This window comes from Cucumis melo, chromosome 4, assembly GCF_025177605.1.
Source record: "Cucumis melo cultivar AY chromosome 4, USDA_Cmelo_AY_1.0, whole genome shotgun sequence".
In the NCBI taxonomy this organism is placed as follows: Eukaryota; Viridiplantae; Streptophyta; class Magnoliopsida; order Cucurbitales; family Cucurbitaceae; genus Cucumis; species Cucumis melo.
In genome coordinates, this window is record NC_066860.1 from 10812215 (window position 1) to 10828740 (window position 16526).

The following is a 16526-nucleotide window of genomic DNA, read 5'->3' on the forward strand; positions in this document are numbered from 1 at the left end:
TTTAATCAATTGAACTATATTTTCAAAAATGAATTCACCATTGTTACTATTCAAAACTCTTTGGGTCTATTTTTGAGTTTTAATGCTATTAACTCACAATTAAATTGCCTGTTGATTTACCACAGGAAAGATGATTTTAAGAATTTAAAAATCCAATTTAAACTTGATTTTAAGAATTTAAAAATCCAATTTAAACTTACTCTAGCTAGTTCTATTATGTATGTGTGTGTGTGGCTACCAGGAGAAATCCAACCATTTCATTAAAAGAAAAGGAATAGATTCAAGTTTTTGAATTCAAATGTTTATCAAAGAATGATACCGAAAGTCAAAAAAAAAAAAAAAAAAAAAAGGAACAAAAACTCAAGATTGAGTAAGAATGCGGGCTCGAAACTCACAACCTAGCAAGGGTATAACTATCCAATCGTGCGCCTCAACCTCGATCAAGGTTGAGGCGACGACCATTTTCCCTCATGGTGCCTGCTTGCCATATGATGCAAGACTTAGATCTCTGGATGGGCCTTTGGTAGCTAGCTTCATTTTTCTTATGCATATCCCAAGTACAAGGAAAAATAGGAAACCCTAATTCAATCCTTTTATATACAACATCAACTATAGCATCATCTAAAGTAAGTTCAATTAAATTATCAAGAGTTTGTTGGAGTGTGTGACAAGCACTGCACTAGTAGATAATCTTTATCTTTTCGTGATCTTTTTTAAGTCACCTTTATATTGTCCCATGTATCATTTTTGCTTGATAAACTCCAACCCGAATACTTTGTTCTGAGTCATCTCAATTCATTCTTGTCACACACTGCCACACCTTTTTCTCTTTTAAAAAGGATAGTGTTTGTTTCTCCTTTTTCCAAAATATACCCTTAATTACTGTTATTTTACTTTTTCTCCCATATATTATTCATATTGTTCACACAAATTAAAGTTTCAAATCATCATTATTTAATCTATTTAATTTGTTTACTACCCATTTGAGAAAGATAAAAGTAAACAACTAGCAAGATTATTATTAATTTATACATATGCTTTTCTCTCCTCTAATGCCTTCATTTGATTACATTCATATTACAACAACACATTTTATACATAAAATACACAACCTTCATCAAATGATCAATATTTACATAAACAAGAGAGAGAAAAGAGAGGAGATTTATTGGGGCAAATAATTAAGAACCATAGACAAAGGTACTAAGCAAAGCCCTCTTTTCTTCAGTTCTGTGTACTTGTTGCCAATTTCAATAAGATTACCCATTTCTTTTCTCTCTTCCACCTGCACAACAAAAAAAAGAAAAGAAAAAACACTTGCATTATATGTGTTTCCAAAACTTATATCCATTCTGTTTTCCTTGAGTAAATTAAATGAAAATTTAAAACAAACAAACAAAAACCACTATATATATTTACCTCAGGAACTATTAAATTGTCTTTGTCCTGGTTCTTGCTAAAGTAGGTTGAACAAGAGACCTGCATATTTTCAAGACCAAAGAAAACCCATATATCAGCCAAAACCCGACATCGTTAAACTACGCTATTGAACTCAAAAACTTAAGGAAACTCGAGAGTTTTGATGAATTTAAAATTAATTTGAGAAAAAGAAATAATATCATAGGATCAATAAAACAGGAAATCTTATCCTATTTACGGTACATATCAGAGATTTTAAAACGGTTAAAGTCGCTTTTATTATGTTTTTTAATATAATAATTAAGAATCAATATAATGTTTGATTTTTGTAGGTTGAACATAACAATTGAAACACTTCATTTTACAATCATCAGTTGATTAACAAATGAGGAATCTGAGTTTAGTAAACTTAAGTTTCTATATTCATATTGTAATTAACAACTAAAATAGAATAAAGAAATTAAAGAGAGAGAGAGAGAGAGAGAGAGAAAGACCTTGGGACTATTAACAGGAGAGCTAGCAGTATCCTCCAAAGCTTCATCTTTAACAAACAACTCTTTAATCATCTTCCTCTTCTTGAAAACGTTGATATGATCATCATCCTTGTAACCGAACTCGGGTTGTACAGCAACTTGGTCATTATGGTCATGAGGTAGTTTATGATGGGCAATGGAGGAGGCAGCGTCGTTGACATCAAGAGAAAAGTGGGAGGAAGAGAAGGAAGTGAGTGATTGATTATGAGAGTTAGAGTTGTTTGGGTTGAGGAAATCTTCAAAGTAAATGGTCCACCCACTGTCCTCCGGCGATTCGTCGCCGTGGTAGTTAAGGGAATTATTATCGGTGGAGTTTTCATTGGCCATATGAAGAATGAATGAAGGATGAGAGAGAGAGAGAGAGGGTTGAATTAATAAGGAGGAAGAAAAAGGGAAGTATAAATAATAATAATAATAATAATAATAATAATAATAATAATAATAGTGTCAAAGTTGAAAAATAGGGTATGTGGCCGCAGTGGCCCACTTTTTTGTTTTGTTTTGGGAGCATTGGCGTGGGAAATAGGCAGTATGGACGTGGGGTTTATTCTTCTCATTCAGACACAAACTTGTGTTGTTCACGTTAGTTTATTTAAGGACGTACAAAAAATTGACTACCTTCATCCATTCATCCACATTTTCATATTTCTATAGAGCTAAAATTATCACTTTTCTTAAAGTGAGTTGAATTACAATTTACTTGAAAAAAGTTAGAAAGGTTAAAATGACTTGACTGGTGCGATCATACTAGTATTAATGCACCTGATTCCATCGTAATTCAATGTGTTTAGGTGAGAGTAGTACTAAGAGTTTGTGACTATTTGAAAAGTACCTGTGTTACATCCATAAAAAGGAAAAAGAATAAAGAAAATGACCCTAATGTATATTTTGAAACATTTAAACCTATTTAAAAATAACTTTTTAAAAAATTGAACAAAACCAAACATTTTTTGGGTCTTTTAAAAAATATAACAAAGTGACAAAATATTTACATTGTATAGAATAATTCCGAAAACGGAAAAAACCCACAGACCTACCGTAGAAAATACCAAAAATACCCCGTCAACCACACCATCAACAACGCATGCGTAATATATTTGGTACATGATCATTTAATTTGACTACGTTTAAATTTGGTTACACGATCGTTTAGATTTGATCATTTAGATTTGGGTAGTCAAATCTAAACGATTGTTTTTTTCAAAATTTGGTACACGATTGTTTTTTTCAAAATTTGGTACACGATCGTTTAAATTTGGTTGAATTAATTTTTTCAAGATTATTTTAGTACATGATCGTTTAAATTTGGCTAAACGATTTTTTTATTCTTTTGGTACACAATCGTTTATTTTTTTTATACGATCGTTTAGATTTGTTTACACAATCATTTATTTTTTTTCAATATTCTTTAGTACACGATCGTCTAGACTTGGTTAAATGATTTTTTTGAATCTTTTGGTACACGACCATTTAGATTTGTCTACATATGGTTTATTTTTTTTACATGATTGTTTATATTTGTCTATTCCAATCTATGTTATTTTCTTTAAGATTCTTTATACACGATCTTTTAGATTTTGCTATTTTTGTGTACAGTCATTTAGATTTGGTTACCCAAATTATTTAAACGAAGTAAAAAAAAAGAAGAGAAAAAGAAGGAAGACGATGGAAAGAAATCGTAGCGAAAAAAAAAGAGAAAAAGAAGAAAGACGATGGAAGATTAAACGATGTAAAAAAAATAGGAAAAGAAGAAAGACGATGGAAAGAAATTGCTGTGGAAAAAAAAGAAGAGGAAAAGAAGAAAGACGATGAAAGAAATCGCAGCGAGAAGAAGAAGAATGACGGAAGAGCAAACCTGAAATATTTAAAAAAATGGCTAACTTCATGTGCTTTGTTTCATAAATAGTTTAGTGTTTTATTACATTTATGACAATTAACCAACATTTCGGGCCGCCATCAGGCCTTGATTCTGGCTTATGAGCCCTAACTTCTTCCTTTCATCTCACTTTGCTCGATTCGTGTTGACTATCCCACTTTCAGAGCTTCACTATACAAATAGAATTTTTGAACTCACTCATCTTCAGTAGTTGGGGGGAGAGGATACCCTATCCAATTCCCTGACTACTGAGCTTTGTTCATTGACTATCTAAACGACTATATACAAAAATAGCAAAATCTAAGGAGGGAGTACTCCTTATCAGTCGACTTTTTTCGAGCCAGGTAATAAGAAAAGGTAGCATTGGAATGGATCGGAAAGAAGCTAATTTAATCAGAGCGAACAAGAGGAAAGGGCTTTTAGGACTAACTCCCTCTTCTTTCTTCAGACTGATTGCCAAGCCGAAAGGAGGGCGCGGGAAGACTTACAGGTTCAGAAGAGGGAACTTTTTTTGTTTAATTGAGAGAATATCAATCTGTCCTAATAGAATTGAATTATAATTTGAATAATTATTTAAAACGTGTCATTTCATATTTTTATTTATAAATCATAAAACTAGATAGTTATCTACTAAATATTAGTTGATATTAAAATATTATATAACCTATTTATGAATAGTTTATAATATATTTTTTTTGAAAAAATATTTTATATTACAATTACCGAAAGTAATTAAAAATATAACAAAATATCATATTCTATTTACAATATATAGGTCAGGATAGAATATTATTTATGTCTATCTGTGTCATGATAAATACATAGTAGTTTATCGTGACCGTAATTTTGATATTTGCTATATATATATATATATATATATATATATATATATATATTTATTGGTTTCTATATTTGAAAACAACCAAATTTTTTTTGTATAATTATTATTTTTTAATATTTATATAATGTAAAACACATTATTAAGTGCGATTTTTTAAAAAATATAATAAACACATAAAATATTTGCATTGTATTGTATAATTTCAAAAACAAAAAAAGATCATATGCTCATAACGGAAAATAACAAAAATACCCCAATCAACATATATATGATTAATCGGTCACACACGCACGCGAGTAATATTTCTTATAATAAACGATCATGTTCTACAATCTAAATGAATGATTTATGATCGTTTAAGTCATGATACAATTGTGTTGACCATGCTAAACGGTCATATTGATCATGACAAACGATTGTGTGGATCATAGAAAGATCGTGTTGGTTATGATATGCGATCGTGTAGTCCAATATGTAAATGATCATTAAAAACTTTAAATCCAATGATCGTGTTGACCACATATACTAAACAATTGTGTTGACTATGGTAAGCGATCGTTTAACATGAAAAACGATTGTGTTGATTAGATCACGTAGTCCAATGTAAACGATCGTTAAAAACTTCAAATCTAACAATCATGTTGACCATGCTAAACGATCGTATTGACTATGGTAAGCGATCGTTTAGATCATGTCAACACGATCGTGTAGTTCGTTTTAAATGATGGAGAAAAAGGCTTCAAATTTAAACAATCGTGTTCACCATGATAAACGATCGTGTTGATCATTTAATATAATATAAAATTGTACTATATAATATAAAGTTTTGCTTTATAATATAAAGTTTTGCTTTTGTAATAATCATTTTTAGTAATTGTGTTATTTACGATACATTTCATAATGATAATAATAATTATTATTATTATTGATTTCAAGTTCAGTTTTAGATTTAAAAGAACATTTTAAAGAGAAAGGTTAAACTGAATTGGAAAGAAATAAGTTTAAAAAACTGATATTTTGATAATTAAAAAAAGAATGTGCGGTTGACATAGACTCAAATTTTATAATATTTTTACGAGTAGATTACGTAATAAAGAATATGACCTAGCAAGCTTAAATTTTATTTAAAATGTTAAATGAAAAGCAAAATTATTATTATTATTAACGAATTTAATTATTTGCAATCTTTTCCTTTTGAACTGCCCCCTAGTTTGGTTGGCAAATCTTTATTATTATTATTCTTTTTAATATTTGTTGGATTCATTAACTTTGGTAGACATTTGAAATATATGATTGTGGCTTAGACTTTTGGTTTGATAGTCATTGTAGAACTTGGGAAGAGTTTGATATTGATATTATATTTATATGGGAGCCTAAATATAGGGGACCTCATTCTTAGGAGGAGCCTAAACATATTATATTAAGGGAATATCATACAAAGTTTAAAGAAACATGTTGTAGAAAGTGAGAGGAACTCAAACCTAGGGAAACCTAAGTAGACACTATAAGGATTCTGAGATTTGTCGACATAACGATGTGCCAAAAAATAACACATAAAACATCGATACTACTTTTGCCAATGTTGTTTTGTCGTTGGTAAAGGAGTCAAGAGACACCCACGAGGATAACCAATGCTAACACTGTAACGACCCAACTTTTTATACTAAGCTGAGGTTATTACTAAAAATAAACAATAATAATAGACACTTTCTTGAAAAGAGGGAAACTAAATTTTCATTAAAAATGGAATACTAAAACACTAATACATAGACGTGGAAGCAAAACTGAGTCCCCATATGACATGTCACAGATCATTCTCTGTCGCTCGCTAGCTTTCCTCTACCTTTATCTTTGCCTGAAATATTAAACATAGAAAGAGTGAGCGTAAATATATACTCAGTAAGGAATCCACTACTAGTCCCGCTAGGTATCTGTTAACTTCCCATTAAAGTCCTGTAAAGAAGTAACCCTAAACTGACACATTCCCGATCACGTGCAATCTGTGATCCCGTAGTAATATATTTGGTCTTCGGTGAACCCAAAGGAACACCTAAGACAAACTAGTCTTTAGTGTACCCGAAGGAAACACTAAGACAATCGGGCTGTGAGTGACCCCGTCGAATCACTCGTAATCATGTCGATGTCAATGTCAATGTCATAATGGACTGGTAATCCCGTTGGACTACACAATCATAAAAAAGGTGGTGATCCCAAGGGACACCCATGTGGGTACGACTCTAATAGACAAAGTTAACAGAATGCCCATCCATAACATATCATAAACACCATAAACATGGCATGAGTATTAATCTTAACGTCCTTAATTATGTGATTAATATATCATATATTAACATCAACATCAACAGTCATCATCATCAATTATACTACTAGTCATTAACATATCATCACTCATCATCATCAATCATCCATATAATGACAACCATTATCAATAGCATCAAGTTCTGCATTTGAATTACCATCAATGCACAACCATAATTACATGCAGTCTCTTAAATTCAGTTCGAAGGTCTAATAAGAGAATCTCTTACCTGGAGATTTTAGCTAAACAAAGTACTCCCTAGCTGACAGTAAAAATTCTCTAATTAACTTGATCCTCATCATAAAAGGAAAAACTCAGTATCTTAAAATTAGCAATTGGCTAACATCCAAAAATACTCCTAAATTAATTAACTTTCTAAAAAAAATTCGGGTTGAAATCAATTCAACCTTGGTTGGGAAAAATACAAGACTTAAATCTTAAAAAATTAGCTAATTAAACCTTTAAAAAAACCCTAAATAGATCCAAAATTAAATTAACAAAATATTAATTTAATTTCATTGGCTTACCAAGATTACTCAAATGAAGGTTGAAAAATCCTCTTATCCTTGATGAGAAAATTCATCACTTTAAATTTTCAAGTTTTGCCAAATATACCAATCACAACTAAAACTGGTAAGGCGGCGATAGCAGAGAGTTATCTTAGTGAAGAAAAACTTTTTTCTTTTTCTTTTTCCTTTTCTTTTCAACTTAAGCATTCCAATACTATTTATAGACCCAAATAATAACAATACTATATATATATATATATATATATATATATATATATATATATATATATATATATATATATATATATATATATATATATATATATATATATACACACACAAAAAATATACATATATTTTTATTTTCATTATCTTTCCTTGATAAATGCTTTTAATGCACAAAATCTTAGGCATTTATAACCATTAATAATAATAATAATAATACTTTTTTATCATTATTATTTTTCTTTGACCAAAATCTACAATAAACATATATATTTATTTAAATCATTATCCTCTTTTCTTAATAAATATATATTTTTTCTCGTCCAATCAAATTAACCGTCTGTCTTCTCATGGATTATCTTCTTTTCCAAACAAATATAATTATATTCCATCATATAATTAAATATATATATATATATATATACTCAATTAAATCCAATTCCACAAAGACCAACTTTTTCCTTCAAAAACTCAAATTAACTTAAATTCTCAATTAATTAATTTAATTAATCAAATCTTTTCCAATATATCACTTATAACTTCCAACGTGAATTATCTTAACCCAACCATAACTTCACTCAATAATCAATATTTATCTTTCTGCAGAATAATTAATTATCTTCCACAATAATTAATTATTATTTATCTTTATCTAAAATCATTAATTATCTTCCACAATAATTAATTATTTTTTATCTTTCTTCAAAATAATTAATTATCTTCCACAATCATTAATTATTATTTATTTTTCTCCGAAATAATTAATTATTTTTCACAATAATTAATTATTATTTATCTTTCTCCAAAGTAATTATCCTTTTACAAATAATTATATTTTCCCAAAATATAATTATTTTACTTTTTCTCCCTTACTAAATATCCTTTCTCCAAAATACAATTATATTTTATTTAAATAATTATATTTCAACAAATATAATTATCTTTTCTTTTCATATAATAATTATATATATATTTCCACATATACATATAATTATCAAATCTCCAACAAACTTTCCACCCACAATTTAATTAAATAACATCCATAATTATTTAATTTAATTCAACTTCAACAACACTAAAAATCCACAACTTTACTTAATTCTCTTAACCTACCATTTAATAAAAAATTCAAAACCTCTAATTAATCAAATATTTATCCAACAAATATTTAATTAATTTCAATTCCCACAAAAATCAAATAATTCTTATTAAATGAATTCAAAATAACGCCCAATAAATTAAATCTAATTAAACAAAATTAAGATAATTAACTCCAAAATTATCTTAATTTTTGGGGCGTTACAAACACGGTCAAGTAACAAAATTTAAAGATCAAAATAAAGTTTAAACAAAAAAAATCAAATATAAAATTGCTCAATAACTTATTAGACATCATTAATCAAATTTAGTATTTAAAAAAATTAAAATTAATTTTACAGACTTATTAAACCCAAGTTGAGTTAAACTATGAAAAGAAATAATATAATTTTGTTGGGGGAGAGAAAGGAAAGGTAAGCGAGGTACTATTTTAGTCATTTTCACGTTTGAAGCAAGGAATAAGGGAAAAAGGAATAGGTTTAATTTTCCCTTCTTCCTTCTTAATCTTTCTCTTTCTTCCTTTCAATCTCTCTCTTTCTTCCTCGATCCCTGTGCTATTATTATTATTGTTTTAAATTAAAAAATTTATTATTATTATTATTAAGAGATCTTTTAAAAAATATAACAAAACGACAAAGTGTTTATACCGTACAGAACAATTTCGAAAATAAAAAAAACGTAGAGGCCCATCCGTACAGAACTTTCCGGACTAAGCTGAGATCATCACTTACTGTTAGACTCATAGTAAAACGCATAAACTCATAAAAAGACCTGTTTACGATTCATTAAAAACGTTCACAATATCACAAAACAGTTTCGGACGCTATTTTAAATCACGTTCCCGAAAGTTCCAAAATATAGTTCACAAAACCATCAAAACAAAACAACCAATCAAATGTTCTAACCAAGACTCCATTTAATTCTTAAAAGGAATAGAAATTAACAAATACATCAGCGGAAGCATAAAGAGACTAGATGCGTCCATATGACCTTCACGCATCCTTCTTGCCCCTCGCCGGTCTGCCTCTCGTCATACCCTTACCTGAAAAGTTAAAGAGAAACGGATGAGTATAAGAATATACCCAGTAAGGGACCAACTACTGGGCCCGCTAGGGTAATAACAGTTAGTTTCCTATTAAAGGGTACCCTACATAAACAGTCTAGTGGTTCCGTCCAACGCACACATCAATTAGTCTAGTGATCCTGTCGGATGCACATATCAGTCTAGTGATCCCGAAGGATGCACAAATCAGTCTCGGGATCCCGAATGATACACATATCAGTCAAGGAATCTCGAAGGACACCGTGCCTGTAAGGTACACTACCTCATAGATAAAGCTAACCGTTACCCCACAGTCCATACTAAACCTTCTACAACAGTCACATCACAATAACGTTCAAGTTAATGATTCAGTTATAAGCTTAGCCAGTCAGACAGTTTAGGCTTAATCAATTGTCTCCTCAATCACTTTATGTATATCTAATTCACACGTCATCGTGACATTTCTTAAATTCAGTCAACTACGCAAATCATCACCCTGTAAATCCACATGACGGTAACTCCATCTCAAATGAAACTCTAGCACATCTACAGGTAATCGGTGTTATGCATAACGTTCATATTATGCATAACAGTTGTATTCGGTCTACCTCACAGTTCAACAGTGTATACACAAACTACATAAGCAGTTTCCAAAAACATAGTTCCTCTACGACATAACTCCATAACCAGTATCCCGACAACAGACTCCCACTTTAAATAATATTAAGATTTTCAAAATCCATCGACATTACCATTCCCATTAACAGCACAACCCATCAACATAACCATAATACACACAACATCAGGGCACTAGTGCCATCACCAGAACAACTCATTATGTATATAGGTACATAGGCTACAACTAACGATCACGTTACCTCTAATCAATCAAAAGCATATAAGTGATATGTGCTAGTCAAACATGCGTCAACAAGTCAGTACAGTTGCTATCGTATAATTCCCATGTAGGTTACTACGTTTTCAGTCTTGGTCTGAGGTCCAGTAGTAAGAAATCCCTTACCTGAACTGTAGCTAAAATCCTTGTTCAATTCGACGCCCAAACGAATCCACCTAAACACAAACATAAGGGTTTAATAATGACATCACCAAAAATCCACATTACAAAACGTTCCAAAGCAACATCTACCGGCTTACCCAAATAGAGAAGAGTTGGCTCCAACTACACTTGTCTTAACACTCCTGAACTCGAGCGTCACCTCTCTAACACCTTCAGGGGATCAACAGTTAACCCAACCAATCAGTTCCACGTTTTATTTGAATATCTACTTGAATCGACTATAGCAACGTTAGGAAACTCATTAAGTAATCCTTACCAAAGACTCACCGTGACCCGACGTGGAAGGAAAGTGGCTTAGTTCAGCTCGGGAAACAAGGAGGTCGACTTAGCTTGGGAGGCGGCTCGGCTTAGCTTGGCTTGGTTCAGCTTGCGGCTCGACTTGACTCGACTCGGCTTGCGGCTTGGCTTGCTTCAACTCGCGGCTCGGCTTGGCTTGGCTCAGCTTGCGGCTTGGTTCGGCTCGGCTCGCAATTTGGCTTGATCCAGCCGTGGCTCGGCTTGGCTTGGCTCGACTTGGTTCAGCCGCGGTTTGGCTCGGCTCGGTCATTTGTAGCCGATGCAATTGTGAACGGCTAGTTTTCAGCTTCACGCGACGACGATCGAAGGGGACGCACGACAAAAATGGAGGGATGGCTCGCAGTAAACACGGTTAGAGGTGGAGGAGTCGACGGCTCGTTCGACTAAGGGCAGAAACAACCGACGGTCACCGAGGTACACGAGACGAAGAGAGAGAGTGTGTGTCGGAGATGGGAGGTTCTCGCAAACAGTCGGGTGACTGGTTTGGAGAGCTCGTCAGCGGTTGACTGCACGTCGACGTTGTGAAGCCGGCGACGACGGAGACAGAGAGACTACCACAGAGACGGAGTCGGATACGTGCAGACGCAGTCGAGAAAGAAGGAAGAGATGATTGGGCGGCGGTTGGGCGAAGGAAGAAGAAAGAGAAGAGAACCGTCGGGGGGGCTGGCGGCGCGAGCGAGAGGGAAATAGGTTTAGGGTTTTTTTAAGAAATTATAGATATATAATAATAATAATAATAATAATAATAATAATAATAATAATATAATATAATATAATATAATATAATATAATATAATTTATATTATTATTATTATTATATTATATTATATCATATTATTAAAATTTATACCCTTCATTTTCTTTTTCTTTTCTCTTCTAAACCAAACAAAATTTAACACCCAAAATTTTAAATTCCAAAAAATTAACATAAAAATGTTAAAACTTACCTCGAAGTTTTGGGGCGTTACAGAATATATTTGCTACACGATCTTTTAGATTTGGCTATTATTTGGTGCACGATCGTTTAGATATGACTACAACTTCTTTGTTTAATTCTATCGTTTAATTTGGTTACGTTTAAATTTGGTTACACGATCGTTTAGATTTGGACCCAAATCTAAATGATTTTTTTTAAAAAAAATTTGGTTACACAATCGATTAGGTTTGGCAAAACGATTTTTTTTAATTCTTTTGCTACATAGTCGTTTATTCCTCTCTATACGATTATTTAGATTTGTTTATATGATTGATATGATTGTTTAGTTTTGGCTAAACGGCTTTTTGAATACTTTTGGTACACGATCGTTTAGATTTGTCTAACCGATGATTTATTTTTTTTACACGATTGTTTACATTTGGCTACTCCAATCTAAATGATTTTTTTTTTCAAGATTCTTTATACATAGTTTTTTAGATTTTGTTTTTTTTTATACATGGTACCCAAATTTAAACGACGTAAAAAAAGAACCAGAAAAATAAGAAAGACGATGGAAAGAAATCGCAACAGAAAAAAAAAGAAGAGAAAAATAAGAAAGACGATGAATCGCAACGAGGAGGAAGACGATGAAATATTCGCAGCGAGGAAAAGAAGAAAGGCAGAAGGGCAAACCTGAAATATTTAAAAAATAAATAATTCCATGGGCTTTGTTACACAGGCCGTAAATAGTTTGGTGTTTTGCTACACTATGAAAGTTTCCTTTATTTTAGATTAAGAAATTTATTGTTATTATTATTATTATTTTTAAATTAAGAAATTTATTATTATTACTGTTGTTGTTGTTGTTGTTGTTGTTGTTTATTACTACTACTACTACTTTAAGTTAGGGAAACTTACATAAATCTAACAAAACCCTAAACTATTTACGACCCGTGTAACAAAGCCCATCATGTTAGCCATTTTTTAAATATTTCAGGTTTTCCCTTCCATCTTTCTTTTCTTCCTCGCGATCCGTCTTTCTCCTGTTATTTCGTCTTCTCCGTCTTCTCTGTCTTCCCCTGCGATATCGTCTTTCTTCTTTTCTCTTTTTCTTTTTTGCGATTTCTTTCCATCATGTTTCTTATTTTTCAATTCTTTATTTATGCCGTTTAATCTCTCCATCGTTTTTCTTCTTTTCCTCTTCATTTTTTTCGCTTAATTTCTTTCCATCGTCTTTCTTATTTTCTTTTTTTTTTGACGCGTTTACATTTGGGTAACCAAATCTAAATGACTGTGTATAAGATTGTGTACAACAAAATAGAAAAATCTAAAAGATCGTGTATAAAGAATCTTGAAAAAAAAATCATTTAGATTGGAGTAGCCAAATGTAAATGATCGTGTATAACAAATCTTGAAAAAAATCTTGAAAAAATTATTTGGATTGGAGTAGCCAAATGTAAACGATCGTGTAACAAAATTAAACGATGAATTGAAAAGATAAATTGTAGTCATATCTAAACGATCGCGTCTAAATTGTAGCCATATCTAAATGATCGTGTATAAATTATAGCCATATCTAAACGATCGTGTTGTAGCCATATTTAAATGATCGAGTATAAATTATAGTCATATCTAAACGACCGCGTATATATTGAACTATATCTTAACGATCGCATATAAATTGTAGCCATATCTAAATGATCGCGTATCAAACAATAACCAAAACTTAAACGATTGCAAATATATTACGCGCGCGTTATTACAGGACATTTTTGGTATTTTACACGGTGGGCCTCTGAGATTTTTCCATTTTTAGAATTGTTTTATAGAGTATAAATATTTTGTCGCTTTTTTATATTTTGAAAAGACCCCTTTAAGTTAAGTATTGTTGTTGTTGTTGTTGTTGTTGTAGTAGTAGTAGTAGTAATACTATATTTCAAAATAGAAATAGAGTTGTCCAATGAAATGAAGCTCGCCTACTGTATGGTCATTCTGCGCGATAACCCATGATTTTTTGTCTGACTGAACTGAATGACTTGTTTTTATTTTGGTTTTTATTGCTTTTTTAATTTATTTTGCCTTATTCTGATGTGCAATGTAATTGACGCTCACTGTTTAACTGCATTCAGAAAAAAACATTTGTTTTTCGTTTTTCATTTTGTTTCAATACTATATTATGTCAGTCATCGTTTTTTTAAATCGATTGTTAACGATACGCAATTTTTTGATATTGCACTTACAAAATCAATTTAAAGAAAATAGATTTAATTTCTTTCTTACATAATGCATCAATTAACTTTTTTACACGAAAAGCTTGCTTATAAAACGTTCAAAATTGACATCGTATTTACGAAAACTAATGAAACATGTTTTTCGATAAAAATTCTAAATTTTGGTAGATAAAATAAGAATATTTATGTTTTGGATTTACAATATAAAATAAAAAAAATACATTTATATGAATTTTAGAGAAAAGAAATAATAAATTTTTTTTGCCATAATCCTTCCAAACAAGGATTATTATAATTCCCTCATGATCCTTCCCACTTATTCCTTCCTCCAAACAAGGATTATCATAATTCCCGCGTAATTCTTCCCGCTTATTCCTTCCCCCAAATTGAAATTATCATAATTTACTCATAAATCCTCTCACTTATTCCTTCCCCAAACAAAAACTATCATAATCTTTTCCTTTTCATAATCCTTTCCCCCTTATTTCTTTCCTTCCCCAAATGCCCTTAAGATATAAAATTATATAAAATTGGAAGATCGTAGTCAGATATTTTTCGTAAACTTTTAGTTAAACAATTTCTAAACAAACTTTCTTAGTTCTAATTGAGCAAAGAAAAGATGATCGTGAGTGTACTTTATAAAATTAAGAAGAGAAAATGATAACATTACCGAATGGGGACACTTAAAGGCAATGATTCTTTGCAATAAGCATCCAACAGTAACCATCACAACTAACACATGACAATTAATAGCAAAATTGGTATCATCATAATATTAATGGAAACTTACATAAATTTAATAGAACACCAAACTATTTACGGTCCGTATAACAAAGCCCATAAAATTAGCATTTTTTAAAATATTCCAGGTTTGCCTTCATCTTTCTTTTGTGATTCGTCTTCTATTGTTATTTCTTTCATCATCTTCCTCCTACAATTTTGTCTTTCTTCTTTCCTCTGCAATTTCTTTCCATCATCTTTCTTATTTTTCAATTCTTTATTTACGTCGTTTAATCGTTCCATCGTTTTTCTTCTTTTCCTCTTTTTTTTTGCTTTTCCATCGTCTTTCTACTTTTTATCTTCTTTTTTTTCGCTGCAATTTCTTTTCATCGTCATTCTTCTTTTTTTTTTTTTACGTCGTGTACAAAAAATAGCAAAATCTAAAAGATCGTGTATAAAGAATCTTGAAAAAAATCATTTAGATTGGAGTAGCCAAATGTAAAATATCGTGTAAAAAAGTAAACAATCGTGTAAAAAATATAAAAGATCGTGTATAAAGAATCTTGAAAAAATATCATTTCGATTGGAGTAGCTAAATGTAAACGATCGTTTAAAAAAAAAAGTAAACGATCGCGTAAAAAAAAAGATCGTGTATAAAGAATCTTGAAAAAAAATCATTTGGATTGGAGTAGCTAAATGTAAACAATCGTGTAAAAAAAAAGTAAACGATCGTGTATAAAAAGTAAACGATCGTGTAAAGAAATCTAAACGATCGTGTACCAAAAGAATTAAAAACACCGTGTACCAAATTTTGAAAAAAAATCATTTAGATTTGGGTCCCCAAATCTAAACGATCGTGTAACAAAATTTAAACATAACCAAATTAAACGATCGTGTAACCAAATTTAAACGTAATCAAATTAAACGATAGAAGTGAAAAGATAAATTGTAGCCATAACGATCGTGTATAAATTGTAACCATATTTGAGCTGTTTCTTTTTTGTTTCTTCAATCTTTAGGAAAACACACTTCTGAATGCCTCACATTCTTTTATCTACTACTGAACTAAATGGTATCTATTAGACTTTAGTACTCAGTCTCATGAACCACATAATATCTAAACACATTGCACATACTAAAACTACTAGAGCTGCTAATAAGATTTGTTAAACTAGATTTAGAATGTCCATGTCTTGCCTAGGTGTAAGGTTTTCCTTAATATTGAATCTGCAAGTTATTATTTTGCAAAGTATTATCACCTTTATAGATGTCATTATTCCTCAATATGTTTTCTCCATAATCATTATTCCTCAAGAGGCAACTTCTACATACATGTAGTTGCAGGCCCGTAAGAGTTATGCTTGACTGGCAAAAGATATGGTATTCATTATTCTAAAGTAAAAATATAATGATGTTCTTAA

The 16526-nt window shown here is 30.9% G+C and overlaps 1 protein-coding gene across 1 annotated transcript; it reads right to left on the reverse strand.

The window, feature by feature from the left end:
• Nucleotides 1–995: 995 nt before the first annotated feature.
• Nucleotides 996–2454, reverse strand: LOC103494923 (vascular-related unknown protein 4). Its single transcript, XM_008456309.3, has 3 exons — nucleotides 1914–2454; nucleotides 1420–1479; nucleotides 996–1285 (listed from the first exon to the last, which is right to left on the reverse strand). Exons 1-3 carry the CDS (start codon nucleotides 2277–2279, stop codon nucleotides 1166–1168), a joined length of 546 nt encoding a protein of 181 aa, XP_008454531.2. The 5' UTR covers nucleotides 2280–2454; the 3' UTR covers nucleotides 996–1165.
• Between the last annotated feature and the right edge of the window lie 14072 nt (nucleotides 2455–16526).

Excerpts from the sequence above, each read along its gene's own strand:
- LOC103494923 (XM_008456309.3), bottom strand. The coding sequence starts at position 2,279 with ATGGCCAATGAAAACTCCACCGATAATAATTCCCTTAACTACCACGGC. Across the intron at positions 1,480-1,913 it reads CTCCTGTTAATAGTCCCAAG|GTCTCTTGTTCAACCTACTT; the intron begins GTCTTTCTCTCT and ends GAAAATATGCAG. Across the intron at positions 1,286-1,419 it reads ACAATTTAATAGTTCCTGAG|GTGGAAGAGAGAAAAGAAAT; the intron begins GTAAATATATAT and ends TTTGTTGTGCAG.